We start from the raw sequence: 14,343 nt of genomic DNA, 5'->3' as shown, positions 1-14,343 counted from the left end.
CTTGCTTTAAAAGTTCATCTTTTTGGCTATGCTTTTTATAAGCAATGAATTGTACATACAATCCAGTATTGTTTCACTGCTACTGGAGTTTTGAGATATCATTCCAGGTTCACATCCAAGGATGTTATGTAATTTTTGTTGGTATATCTCATATGACAATGTCCCCACATTACAATGAGGCAAACAGCCAGAGCTTCTGCTAAGCAAGGTAACCATACACAAAACAGATGCAACTCCAGCAAAAAGCACAATGTCTTAGTGTGCATGCAAACTTCAAAGTATGAAGAATATACTTTGCCCTAAGCTTTTCAAAATACTGAGAACAGGTATAAGAACCTCATTATGATTTGAGACCATGGCCTCTGAACCACTAGTGGACTAGTAAAACGGGGGAGATTTAGGGCAGGAGGATAACTGAGACATCAAATGCACTTTCAGTAGCTTTTTATGCTTTTCATTGGGCTACAAACTGTTTTTGAAAAGTTAACTATATGCTAACTATGAGCACCTAATTTGAATAGGAGAGTGCACAATTTCTACATGTATACTAGAACACTGACATTTACATGTGCACACACACCTATTTTGAGAAGATTTAAGTTTGGAGGTGACATTCAGAAGGTCTACAATATTGAAGAAAGGGAGGTTTTTTCCTCAAGCTATTAGGAAGTTAGAATTGGGAGTTCTGGTGTTTTGGAATTCCATATTCAGAAACTAAAAAAATTGTATTTAACCTTAATTGAACTAACCCAGGAAAGGTAACTTACAGGCACACCTCATTCTATTGGTTCGCTTCATTATGCTACCCAGATACTGCATTTTTTCACATATTGAAGGTTTGTGGCAAACCTGTGCCAATTCTATTCATTCCGTTTCTCTAAAAGTATTTGCCCACTTTATGTCTCTGTCACACTTTGGTGATTCCTGCAATATTTCAAATATTTTCATTATTATGTTATGCTAATCTGATCAGTGATTGACCCGTTCAAAGCTCAGATGATGGTTAGCCCTTTTTAGCAATATTTTAAAATTAAGGTATGTACATTGATTTCTTAGACATAATACCACTGCACACTTAAGTGCAAACATAATTTTTATATGCACTAAGAAACCAAAAATTAATTTGACTTGCTTCACTCCAATTATCTGCTTCATTGCAGTGGTCTGGAACCAAATACACAATATCTCCAAGGTATGCCTGTAGTCACAGGTAGAACAAGTGAGAGCAATTTCTTTTAAATCTTGATCCTAATTTTTTTTTGAGAATTTTAAAAATGTTTATTTTTGAGAGAGAGAAAGAGAGAGTGAGTGGGGGCGGGGCAGAGAGAGAGGGAGAGACAGAATCTGAAACAGGCTCCAGGCTCTGAGCTGTCAGCACACAGTCTGATACAGGGCTCAAACTCCTTCACTCAGGAGTGAGATCATGACCTGAGCCAAAGTTGGACCTGAACCAACTGAGCCACACAGGCACCCCACTTCTAATTTTCAAATGCAGTATTTGACAGGATAGATTTTGCACTAAAGTAATAAAGAACTCTTACACAAAGCAAAAAACAAAACAGGTTTAATGATTAGAACAGATGAATTAGTAGGTTTATATAACCATTAACTAAGGGAAACCCTAGAACCGGAAATAAGGATTTTAAAATTGCATGCAAAGTCTAGTTACCAAAATATCTCAGCTTCCTAGCATAGACTCCAGATATTCTTTATTTCCAACTCTTGGTAATCAAAATATGTACACTTTTGCATGCTACTGGTAGTGGAGGAGTAAGATTATTTGTACAGGACTACAATTATGTTTCACAGTTGGGAGGGCACATAAAGAAGTGTCTTCCTCCACTTTGTTGGGCCCATCTTAAAAAAAGGCACTCCCTAAGGTTCCTTGGTAACACCTTTGCTAGGTTTCTTAATTGCTCACATAATCTTTACGTGTAAAATTACTGGTCCAATCATTTCACAGATCTGGGAACAACAAGGCATTGGAACTGCTTAACTCACATGCCAAAAAACTGGCTTTCTTAAGAAATGACCAAAACTTTGGAGAAGCAGTTAAAAAAAAGGAAAAAAAAAAAAACCAAAAAACACCTGGGGCTTTGTTTCCTTGAAAATGTAAATCATATGCTTAATTACTAGGCTTTGGCATGCACAGCCAGACACATCATGGAACTGAAAGAACCACCATATAATGGTGGCAGAGGACTTTCTTGAATAATTACGCTACTTTTCTACCTTCAGCTCCCTTGTACCAATGCAACTTTGTCCTTCTCCCCTTTTTAATTACAATACCAAGTGCTCTGAACCTGGGTTTGACCTCTCTGCTGAAAGATGTGTTAGAAAAGGATGCTTATTTTTTTTTTTTTGAAAAGGATGCTTAAATAAATTACTGAGTCTTTCTCTATGATCAAAACAAAGAGTAATGGAAGTCTTGAGCTGCCTGTGGGCAGTTGTCCACTATTCACAGAATCTTCAGAAACAATTTGCCTGAGGCCAAGGAGAATTTATCACTAAACCTGACTCATGTTGAGCCATACTGAAACCGCACTTGGGTAGCTAGTCTCAAGTCAAACTGCGCTCGAACATTTCTTGACATTTATTGCATCCACGTAGAGTGCAATTTTTGATGCTGAATCAGAGATATGCGGCAATTGAAGGCTTCACCACAAGCATCACATTCGTGGGTTTCTTGGGTTTTCACCTCTGCGTGGATCTTCTGATGGTTGACAAGGCTGCGCTGTTGACTAAAACTTTTGTCACACTTCTCACACTTGTAAGGTTTCTCTCCTGTGTGTATTCGCTGATGCTGAATAAGGCCTGAGTTCCGGCTAAAGGCCTTCCCACATTCATCACATTTATGGGGTTTATTACCTGTGTGAACACCCTGATGTCGAATAAGGTTACAAAGTTGACTAAAGCTTTTGCCACACTGTCTGCATAGATAAGGTCTCTCACCAGTGTGGATTCTCTGATGTTCAATAAGAAATGAGCTCCGACTGAAGCTTTTCCCACATACAGTACATAGATAGGGCTTTTCACCAGTGTGTATTCTTTGATGTTGTACAAGATGAGCACTGACACTAAAAGTTTTCCCACATTCATCACATTTATAAGATTTTTCCTTGGGATAGACTTCCTGCTGTATAACAAGACTGCAATTTGGATCAAAACTTTCCTTAGTTTCATTGTATGAGTAAGTCTTCTCTCTGGTGTGGATTCTCTGATGCTGAATAAGACCTGAGCTTCTACTAAAGGCTTTTCCACATTCCTCACATTTATGGGGTTTGTCTCCTGTGTGAATTCTCTGATGACGAGTAAGGTTGCACAGTTGACTGAAGCTTTTCCCGCACTCTTTGCACTGATAAGGTCTTTCACCTGTATGGATCCTTTGATGTTCAATAAGAAATGAGCTCCGACTGAAGCTTTTTCCACATTCAATACAAAGAAAAGGCTTCTCACCAGTGTGGATTTTTTGGTGTTGTATAAGGTATGTACTTAATCTAAAAGCTTTTCCACACTCACCACATTTATGGGGTCTTTCCCCAGTGTGAATTCTCTGATGTTCAACAAGTAATGAATTTCGACTAAAGCTTTTCTTACATTTGGTACAGTGATAGGGTTTCTCACCAGTGTGAGTTCTCTGATGTTCAATAAGGTGTGATTTCCAACTGAAGGCTTTCCCACAGTCACTACATTTATGGGGTTTCTCACCTGTGTGGATCCTTTGATGTTTAACTAGGCTCCTTCTCTGGCTGAAGCTCTGTTTACACTGATTACACTGATAGGGTCTCTCTCCAGTGTGGATTCTCTGATGTCTAATAAGGGTTGAGCTCACACTAAAGGTTTTTCCACAATAATTACACTCATAGGGCCTTTCCCCAGTGTGAATTCTCTGATGTTCAATAACAAATGAACTGCGACTAAAACTTTTCCCACATTCATTGCACTGAAAAGGCTTCTCACCAGTATGGACCCTTTGATGTTGAATGAAATGGGCCTTGCGGACAAATCCCTTTCCACATTCTTCACATTTATGGCATTTCTCTTCTGGGTTTGGTCTCTTACGAATAATGTTAGTGTTTCCTCTGAACATTCTCTGTTCCTGGGCCAAAGATTCCCTTGGTATTTCCCATAAGAAGATTCCTCTCTGTTTATCTAACCTACCAACAAGTTCAAAGGTTTCTCTACCTATGGGATCTTGGTCAATTTCACTTTTGATTCTTGTAACTATTACACCCTGTGGTTCCACTTCTTCCTCAATTTCCTCAATTTCTTGTTTTACAGTTGGCTCCTCATCCTTATCTCTGTTTAAAACATCTGGAATAATAAATAGAAAATAGAAAATAGAAAATAGAAAGATTAGCCAGGCTCTTTGCTAGCAAGGAGAAATGCTTAGGAAAATAAGATTAAGATAAATTAATCCACTACATCTATAAAATGTGGATGATTACTTCACAGTATTGTTGTAAAAATTAAATTAGTTCCTATACATAAAGCATTTAAGACCATACCTGGCAAAGAATACAAGCTATGTAAATATTATTATTAGTTATCTGATGAAAAGTTTTTCTTAGAGAAGGGGTGTGAAGAGTGTTGCTTTTTTAACGGAGCAAGCTTTGAAGTTTTAATTTTTTTTAGTAATCTCTACACCCAACATGGGACTCAAACTCACAACCCCAAGATCAAGAGTCACATGTTCCTCTGAATGAGCCAGCGGGGTGCCCAGAAAAGAGTGTTTTTATGAGGCAAATGATAAGTTAGTGGGGGTAAGCAGAGTTGGGAGGAAGGGCTGGTGATCAACAGAGAATTATGCAAGGTAAGATTGGCAACAATGAAATAAGACAAATAGTGGTGTGATGAATTAGTCTGTCAAAGAAGAAAGGATGACACAGGAAGAAAACAGTAGGTTCTGGGAAATCTGGGATGAAACAACATTGCTGGAGTGTGAGTAGATTAAGTAACTGACAGAAAGGAACACAAAATGATGTTGAGAAAGGTAAAAGACAAAAACCAGGAAGCAACAATTAATAAGAATTTACTTATTAAATAAAAAAATAAAAATAAAATAAAATAAAAAAGAATTTACTTATTGCAATCAAAAGCATGCCAGGCATTGTGTAATGATTCAGTATTCAAAGATAAGACATGAAACTTCCTACCAAATAAAATGGATGACAAGTATACTGGGGAAAGAAAATAAAATGGTAAAATATTAAGTAAAGCAATTCCTGTATCAAGAGACAAAACAGCTTTAAAAAAAATGGGTTGGAGTGACATGGAGTCTATGATATAGAATGACAAAAATAAGTACAAAGGAACACAGTCAAGGTAAATGAAAGAAACAGGGAAAAGCAGTGTGTGGTAACCTCACCTACCACAAATCACCCCATGTTCTTCAAGTATACATGATTCTTACTCTTCCAAAGATGTAAGAGCCACATTGGAACCATCTGGTTCCAACCGAGAGTCTCTAAGACATCTGAGAAATGAAAATCTTGCATGTGTTAAGGAAAGATAACATAATGGTCTACAATGTAAACAGAGTGGCATATAGAACACTTAAGTCTGCCTCTGACTTCTTTCTTTTCTCTCGCTTTCTGCTGGATAATTCCACATATTTGGTTGATCACCACCAAATATATATTTGGCCCTAAACAATTTCCTTTTTTAGACTTCCTCTTTTCTCTTAATTTTCTAACCTTCCACCTTTGGAGTCATCTTCGAATTTTCTTTTCACTCACTTTAAACCAGTCATTAAGTTATTTTATTCCAAAAAGCTTTCTCTTATTCCTCTAAGAAACTAGTAGAAACTTTATTTTTGCTTATACTACTTACAGTATTCTCTCTCAAATTCACTTCACTGGACTGCTTTCTTTCACACAATGAAAAAGGATCAAAGAACTCCCTCAACTTTCTGCCCCCTTCCTATAAAATTATATGCAATGGCACATGAAGATCTATCCCATTCCTATCCAAGCTGAATTCATCTACGTTCTCTTTATCCCACTGTCTCTGAGTGTTTGTTCAATTATTAGCATTTTTTCCCTCTTTCTTCCATCTGTATTCTCCATTGTCCAACATATCAACATGCATACAAATATGCTCAGCATACAAATATGTCCAACTATATCTTGAACTTGAAATCCTTTTCTTAATGAAATCCAAATTTGTGAAATAAAATTTTAACTCTGTAGCTCTCCATTTCCCAACTATGTTTTCCATGCCCAACATCTTCCCATTCAATCTGTTCTATAACCTACTGTGAAATCTGGCTTTGGTTTCCGGAATTGAGAGATGCTTCTTATGAAATCACCAGTAACTCTTGAATAACAAATACAACAAACATTTTTCAGTCCTTTATTCAGCAGCATCTGACACTGTCGATTATTCCCATTTTGACACTATCTGTTTTTGGTTTCTATGCTGTTGCTGTATTTGGTTTCTATGCTGTTGCTGTATGCTGTATGTATGTATTGTTGTATGTTGCATTTTTCTAGTCCCCTCCCTACTTTTTCTTTGGCCTTTTCTAAAAAATCTCCTTCATGTATTTTTCTTCCTTTGTCAACTGCTGTTTGACAAGGTTACTGTTACCAATAATGTTTACATTCCTTTCTTGTAAGCTTATTTATTTATTTATTTATTTATTTATTTATTTATTTATTGAGAGAGAGAGAGAGAGAGAGAGAGAGAGAGAGAGAGAAGAGACACAGAATCCCAAGCAAGCTCTCCACTGTCAGTACAGAGCCTGACAGGAGGGCTCAGTCTCACAAACTGAGCTCATGACCTTAGCCGAAGTCAAGAGTTGGATGCTTAACTGACTAAGCCACTCAGGTGCCCCACCCATGTTTACATTCTTACCTTGCTCTATATTCATACTCACGATATCGCCACTTACATGCCTCAAAAAGGGCTTGCAATTAACATGATCCTCATCATCTGCTGTCATGTAGGTCTCTACCTCTAATTATCTTAACGGGCATCCTCATCCATTACCCAAAGTTGAAAATCTTCCTAGATTTCTCCATTTTTCTTTTTGTTGCCCAATCACCAAAACCAAAGATCCGACTCTCTAGCATCTACCTTCTTCCCATGTTTTCTCTGGATGATGCAAAAGCCATCTAATAATCCTTCACTCTAGTCTTTAATCTGCCCCCACACTGTACCTACTTAGCTGCATCCAGAGAGATGTACAGGAAATGGAATTCCAGTCACATCACCACCTGTAGGTTCACTAGTACTCGATCATCTCTAGGATCAAATCAAAGCTCTTTACATTATGGTACTCAGTGCTTCACAACAGGTTCTCTAAACCTCAAGTCACCCTTCTACCCACTTTCTCACACTGGAATTGGGCAAACTGATTATGTTAATGTTTTATACCATTTCATTGCATATCTCGTTTACTAAATGTCCCCCAGCATTGTTTACCTGGCCAACTCTTGGTTGCTCTTTAGGACTCAATTCAAAGCAACAGTTCCTCCACAAAGACTTCACTAAGTCCACTAGACAGATTAGGTGTTCTGTTTTTTATCACCAGTCCTCATCCACAACTGTATTATAGCTATTACTGCACTGCTGTTTTAACTGTTTGTGTTCGTCTCTTCTATGGGTTTGTAAATTCCTTGTGAGAAGGGGAAGTCTCTTTTAATGTTTACCCAGTGGTTACTGTTCCAGGGGTTTTACTCAAAGGAGTAAGACAAATTCTTATTTGCAGACAGTATGAATGTCTAACTAAAATTTCTAGAAGAATTAAGTGAAATATAATAGCAACATGAAGACTAAGCTATAAAATAAATACTGGTACTTACTACCAAGGATAACCAGTTGGGAAATATTATAGAAAAATAAAATATGCTTTTATGATAACAAAACCATAAAACCTATAAATAAATCTTACAAGAACTGTACGAGATCCACAGAGATAAACCATAAACTTTTTCTGAAGGACTTAAGACAGACAAATAGAGTCAACCAAATTGCTAAAGAGATTCAATATTATAAGGATCTTAATTCTTCCTAAAACAATCTATGAACCCAATTGTATTCCAATCAAAATCTTATGAACTAATTAAAAACCCCAATGAATCTAAATTTCAACTGGAAGAATGCAGAAAACTAGCTAAGTGTATCCTGGAAAAGAATATAAGAGAATGATTTATCATGCTAGATATAAAATGCAATATATTGCTAAGTAAAATAGAGATGCTCTGGCAAAAAATAAACAGGTCAAACAGATAGGTAAAGAAAACAAGTGACTTCAGTCTTGTACACAAAGCAGCACAGAAAGGACTATCTGTGAGATCTGGGCTTGTTAGCTATAATCACCTTCTGAGGTCTCTGCCATGCTGGTCTTATGTTCCCATCCTGTGATCATAGCTAATTTGTCTAGAGTACCGCTGACTCAAAGTGCATCTCTCCCAGGAATTTGGAATTAAAAATGAAATATGCAGTTATTCTGAACATGACAGAATTGTAACCTATCAACTCAGAAGCTATAGGGACAAAAGCATGTGGATATGAGGAGGAAAGACTAATCAACCAAGGAGAAAGAAACAAAATGCAAGCGTTAATCACTGACTTCCTGAGCGCACCAATTTTTGGGTTTAGTCCTTTTCTGATATCCAGTTGCAATCATGCTTATATATCCTATGAGCCACCTATGTCCCTACAATAAGTTCTCTTGTTGGCTTAAGCTAGTTTGAGTTGATTCCTATAATCTTTAACCCGTTTTAATAATATGCTAGCTGAAGAGAGACAAAAAGCAAGGAAATGGTAAAGTGGAAGTGGCTAAACTTTAGGAAAGAACAAGAGTTACCACACATTTTCTAAAAAGGGCCAGACAATAAATATTTTTAGCTTTGTTAGCTAAAAATGGTCTCTGTTGCAACTATTCAACTCTGTCACTATAGCGTGAAAGTAGTGTCAGATAATACACAAGGGACTGGGCATGTCCATGTTCCAATAAAACTTTATTTATAAAAATGGACAGTGCCAGATTTGGGCTGTGGACCATAGTTGCTAACCCTAGTATCTAAAAAAGTATAAAAAGAACAGTTTTCTTGGTAAAAGAATGACAGAATGGGGAAGACTTGCATTCTTAGCGCTAGCACAGTGCTTGATTAACTATTTATTGAATGGATGAGTAGTTGAACAAATAACTGAAAAGAGACTATAATTAAAGAACTGAAGCAATGAGATTAAGGTCTTACAGGTACAGCAATTCCCAATTCTGTCAAGGTCCAATAAGGTTCAAGCAGACTGAAAAGGAGTCATTAAAATTAAAGAAGTCCAGTTCATTTCAAAGAACTGAGATCAAGCTGTCAGCTGTATTATCAATGTTGTTACTAAAGCTTTTAAGTAAAAGTCAGCATGGAAAGGAGAAAGGTATTAAATAAAGGACCAAAATTAAAACTGGAAAAGTATTGTATTAAGTAAAGCAGCAAGATGAAGTGCAGGAAAACACTATATTAGAAAAGTTAAGGGGGCACCTGGGTAGCTCAGTCATTTAAGTGTCAGGCTTTGGCTCAAGTCATGATCTCGCGGTTCGTGATTTTGAGCCCCGCACTGGGCTCTGTGCTGACAGCTCAGAGCCTGGAGACTGCTTCAGATTCTGTGTCTCCTCTCTCTCTCTCTCTGCCTCTCCCCCACTCATACTATGTCTCTCTCTTTCTCTCAAAAATAAATAAACATTAAAAAAATTAAAGAAAAAAAGGTTAAGTAATTGTGATTTGTCATCAAGGGAATGGAGACAGAGTCTACAGAGGAAGATGAAAAGATTGTGGAGGGAGAAAGAACTGATAAAAAGCTGTAGTTCAGCTAAAATGAGAGCCTGAAAGTAGATCACAGATGGGCTCACTGCCATGCCTTCATCCATATGGTACTCACATTTTACAGTAGTAGGGACAGGCAAGACTGGGCATTTGCCTGGTTCTATCAACCAGGATACCATATGTGTGGATAAAGCTGGCAGTGACTCAGAGACACCATAGCATATTGGGAGAAAAAAATCAGCAGCTGATCTGGCTAGAGACTGAAGTGGTGTGCAGGAAATAATAGATGATGTTAGAAAGCTAGGCAGGGGCTATTTAGAGAGGCCCTGGTAGGTAGGACAAGAAATTAAATTTTTTATTAAGCTCTCAGGAATCAGAAATTGTAAGCAGTTAACTAACAAAATCACTTTGGTGGCAGTGAATAGAATGTATTAAAAGAAAGGGAGTTGGAGGCAAGAGGCTAGTTTATGGGCTAATGCAATAATCTGTTCAAGAGGTACTGATCTTTTTCTTGTTTTTATGTTTATTTAATTTTGAGAAAGAGAGAAAGGGAAAGATAGTGTGTAAGTGGGGGAGAGAGGCAGAGAGAGAGACACACACAGAATCCGAAGCAGGCTCTAGGCTCCGAGCTGTCAGCACACAGCCTGATGCAGGGCTTAAACGCACGAACTGCGAGATCATGACCTGAGTCAAAGTTGGATGCTTAACCAACTGAGCCACCCAGGAGCCACAAGAGGTTCTGAGTCTTAAGTATAGTAATTCAGTTATACAAATATTTAAAGGCATATAATATATACCTGGTTCTGTGCTAAGTGCTGGAGAAAGCGAATGAAAAAATATATAGTTACCATCCTCATGGAGACCAGTCTGGTTAGAGAAATAACATAAAGAATGACTAGAGTACAGTCATTTGATAAATTGATTGTAAACTGTGCATACAGTTGAGAAATTCAACAGAAGTGCAGCACAGTGCAATACATGGCAGCACAGAGAAAGGAGTACTTAATTCTGAAGAGAAGGGCCTTGAGATCTTAATGGATTATTTGAGACTGGCCAGGTGTGAGTTATTTATGTGGTCTTCAAAAGGAGATGACGAAGATTTTGGAGCTCTTAGAGAAGATAATGGGTATGATGACGATAGCAATCAACATTTATATTATACTTAGTACATGCTAACCAGTGTCCTAAGTGCTTTACACATATTAACTCAGTACTCACAGTAACTCTAAGAAGTAAGTGCTATTATTACTGCCATTGGGTAAAAAAGCAACAGGCATGGAAAGGTTATATAATTCACCCATGGTCACAAGGCTTGTAAGTGGTGGAACCAGGACTTTTGCTTAGGCAGTTAGGCTTCAATTGCTTCTCTTAGGTAGAGATAAAGATTTGGGACTCATCACAGTGGTAGGTGATGACCTGACTATAGATAAGGTTCGCCAAAGAAAGCACATAGATGGAGAGGAAGGCAATACAAGTAAGCAATAAAGAGCTTCAAATACATAAAGAGAGGTGAAATAAAATAAGGCCCAAGTGTCTATTCCATTTGACAATTAGGCTATTAAAGTAGAATGTTAAACAATTTAAGGGGAAGGGTAGAGGCAAGAGAAGGGGCTTAGAGATAATGGTAGGGAAAGTAAAGAATATACATTAACTACTCTTACAAAAACTTGGCTGTAAGTGAACAAGGAGCAGGTTACAGGCTCTCTCAAAGGACAGCCACCCCCCGGGCCCTACCTTCCCCAACTGGAAGAGTCATAAACATACCCATCACCAAAATAAAGGTACCAGAGGAGAAGGAATAGAGACTGAAGTTGTAAGGGGGAAAAAAAAAAAGATGACGGATAGGTTCTTGGAAAAGTGAGGAAAAAGGAGCAGACTTAAGCATACACACGAGGGGCAGAAAGTCAGAGTTCATATTCAGTGGCCTCTATCTTCTCTGTGAAACAGAAAGTGAGGTCGACTACTGAGTGATGGACCCAAGGAAAACTTTTTTAAGTTTTTGGAATAGTCACTAAAGGGAAGAAGAGAATGAGCAAATCAATGATAAAAAACTGGCTGAGATGTGAAAACCCACTGGAGACTATTAGAAAAGCCATGCATATATCCAGGGCATTAATCCTTTCAGTTAAACAATTTCCCCTGCTGTGCTTGGCAACTCAAGAGAAAAAGCTGATTTTATAACCAATACAGAATATGAAGTTTGCAGAATGGGTAGAGCACAATGACAAGGTGGCGAGAGAGCATGCTGGTGATAATTCATATGTAGGTCCATGGAACAGATGAAGAGGTGAAGTTAGAAGAGGACTGATAATCTGGGAGGAAAAAGGAGAAACCAAGGAACAAGTAGCACGACTGGGAATAAGCTGGTTTGGGAGGAAACGAGTAGGAGATGTAGAAGCGTAAGAAATTGTAGTAAGCTCTACATGGGCAGAGATCATGTCTGTTTTGGTCACCCCTGTTTAGTTATGGTCTAAGATAAAAACAATGGCTGAAGAATTTTCAAAGACTAAGATACTGGGGCTTAAGATTTGCCTGCCTTGACAAAATTGAGGGTTTGATCACTGATGGGACTTGCTGAACAAAAAAGGAAAGCAAGGTTCCTGAAGACAACGTGGTCAGGATATAGCAAGGCTTAAATAATGGCTGCATCATTGATGGCATAGGTTAGCATAGAGAGATTCTGAAATGTGACAAAATCTACGTGTGACAGACCAAACAATGTTGGCAGATGACAGCAGAAGAGAATTGGGTGGGTAGAGCAAGACTGCTGAAGCCTCCAAAGGGAGATTTTGTTTGAAGGGTTAAAACTAACGCTTTGAGAACAACACTGAAAAGCCAGGAGAATAGTAACTTCTCCCTTCCAGCCTTGAGACAAAGGATAGGGAAAAAGGAGGATGTGGGAGAGTAAGCAGCCTCTGCCAGAGAAGTGGTGTCCTTGGGAAAGTGCCAGTTTTCGGTTAAGGCCAGGAGGGGTAAGGAACATTATGTGAAGAAGAACAGGGGCTCCAGAAGGCAGAGTGAAAAGGGGTGGGAGGAAAGCAGTGGGAGGATGAGCCAGGAGGGAAAGTGCAGAGCAGTATGGGAATGAGATTATGAAGATAAGAAGCCAGAAAGGCTTGTATTTTGGTTTTTGCAAGGACACTACAGACGAGAGTCATGGAAACAATTAATGGCCGAAATGTTTGAATCTGAACTTTGGAACAAAGCAGTTTTGGTACTCGTGGTGGTTCAAGTGTTCTCAGGGTCTGATTTCTTATAGCTTCTTAGATACTTTAATCAGAGAAACAAAAGATTCTTACCCAGTGAGACCAGGTTTCCATAATTCTCCATCATGACATCTTTATACAGGCTTCTCTGAGCTGGATCCAGATAATCCCACTCCTCCTGGGTAAAAAACACAGCCACATCCTCAAATGTCAGCAACCCCTGAAATAGTACGATTTCTGTAGTCAGTTCTTGTTGTCTCAAGGACAATTCTACCACTGAAAGTAGCCGAAGCAATCACTTTTCAGAGCCGGGTAGTCTAGGAGGAACATGATTACCCAGAGATCCAAATGGGGCCCAATTCTGTATCAGACAAGCACCTCCAACTAGAGGGCAACTGAACTGGATCCTGGTCGTCAGTAGTGATGGTCCTAAGGATAGAGCTTTTCTGGCTGAATCATTATACCCTAACACTTTTATTTTAGTAAGTTGCCCCAAGGCCTCCCCAAGTTTCCTGCACCTCATTGCCCGGCTCCATCCAACTCTATTAGCAGTGGCTTGAGACCCTGTTCAATTCAATTGCAGGAAGTTCTCTAACCGTCTACCTGGGGTCCTAGCTTCGTGACAGGCGCACAAGACACAGGGAAGAGTCAAAAATGGTGCCTCATCTGGAAGAACTCACAAATGAGAGCACTTGTTTGCAGCATTACTAATTTTCTTCAGCTAATTTATCAAGTCGCTCTTGAAACGAAGGGCCAAGTGGGCGATTTGGTCGCGAGGCGCAATCCGGACCATTACGGAGTACTTCCTTGCACAGCGTTGGCCTTAAAGACCACGGTCGTGGGGCTGGGGGCGGGGGGGCAGGGTGGGTAGCGCGGCCTAGCTCCAGTAGTGGCCAGAGAACAGGGATACCCAGAGGAGCGACTTACCTTTGGCTCCGGCGGGGGGCTCGGGGAGGCCATCTCCAGGACAGAAAATCAGGACGGGAACCCGGGAAAGCCGCAAGGAAAGGAGCTTCTCGTGAGGCCTACCCGGCCGTTGGAAATTAGGCCCCACGAAGGCGAGGCCTCCAGGCTGGGTCTGGCCAGGTCCTGCCTCGGTCCCAGAGCGGTCACGACCCCAGCAGCATATCAGACCCACTACTTGGTTGTCCCCCAACTCCAAATTCCCTCCCCACCTAGCTGCGCAGCCTTCCAGGCCTCACTAGAGCCTCCTCCCAGTTGCCAGTTCCTCCTCCTTTCAGCCAAGGAGCGCTATGACCGCCCGCCCCCGGACCAGAAGGCGTCACCCGGAACCTTCCCGGGACGCCCCCCAACTACAACTCCCGTCGTGCTCTGAGAGCGCGCCTCGGTCCAGCCTCCGCCGGCAAGAC

The 14,343-nt window shown here is 39.7% G+C and overlaps 1 protein-coding gene across 3 annotated transcripts; it reads right to left on the bottom strand.

The window, feature by feature from the left end:
- Positions 1–1,548: 1,548 nt before the first annotated feature.
- Positions 1,549–14,292, bottom strand: ZNF189 (zinc finger protein 189). 3 transcript variants are annotated; one of them, XM_043567054.1, is made up of 3 exons: positions 13,901–14,292; positions 13,067–13,151; positions 1,549–4,314 (listed from the first exon to the last, which is right to left on the bottom strand). In XM_043567054.1, exons 1-3 carry the CDS (start codon positions 13,931–13,933, stop codon positions 2,594–2,596), a joined length of 1,839 nt encoding a protein of 612 aa, XP_043422989.1. In that variant the 5' UTR covers positions 13,934–14,292; the 3' UTR covers positions 1,549–2,593. The 3 variants fall into 3 exon arrangements, with proteins under 3 accessions (XP_043422989.1, XP_043422988.1, XP_043422990.1); XM_043567053.1 differs by having other exon boundaries at positions 13,067–13,193; positions 13,901–14,270; XM_043567055.1 differs by having other exon boundaries at positions 13,067–13,148; positions 13,901–14,269.
- Between the last annotated feature and the right edge of the window lie 51 nt (positions 14,293–14,343).

Source organism: Prionailurus bengalensis, chromosome D4 (genome assembly GCF_016509475.1).
Source record: "Prionailurus bengalensis isolate Pbe53 chromosome D4, Fcat_Pben_1.1_paternal_pri, whole genome shotgun sequence".
NCBI lineage: Eukaryota > Metazoa > Chordata > Mammalia > Carnivora > Felidae > Prionailurus > Prionailurus bengalensis.
Note: the sequence above shows the minus strand (reverse complement) of the source record. Positions and strands in the feature narration are given on the sequence as shown.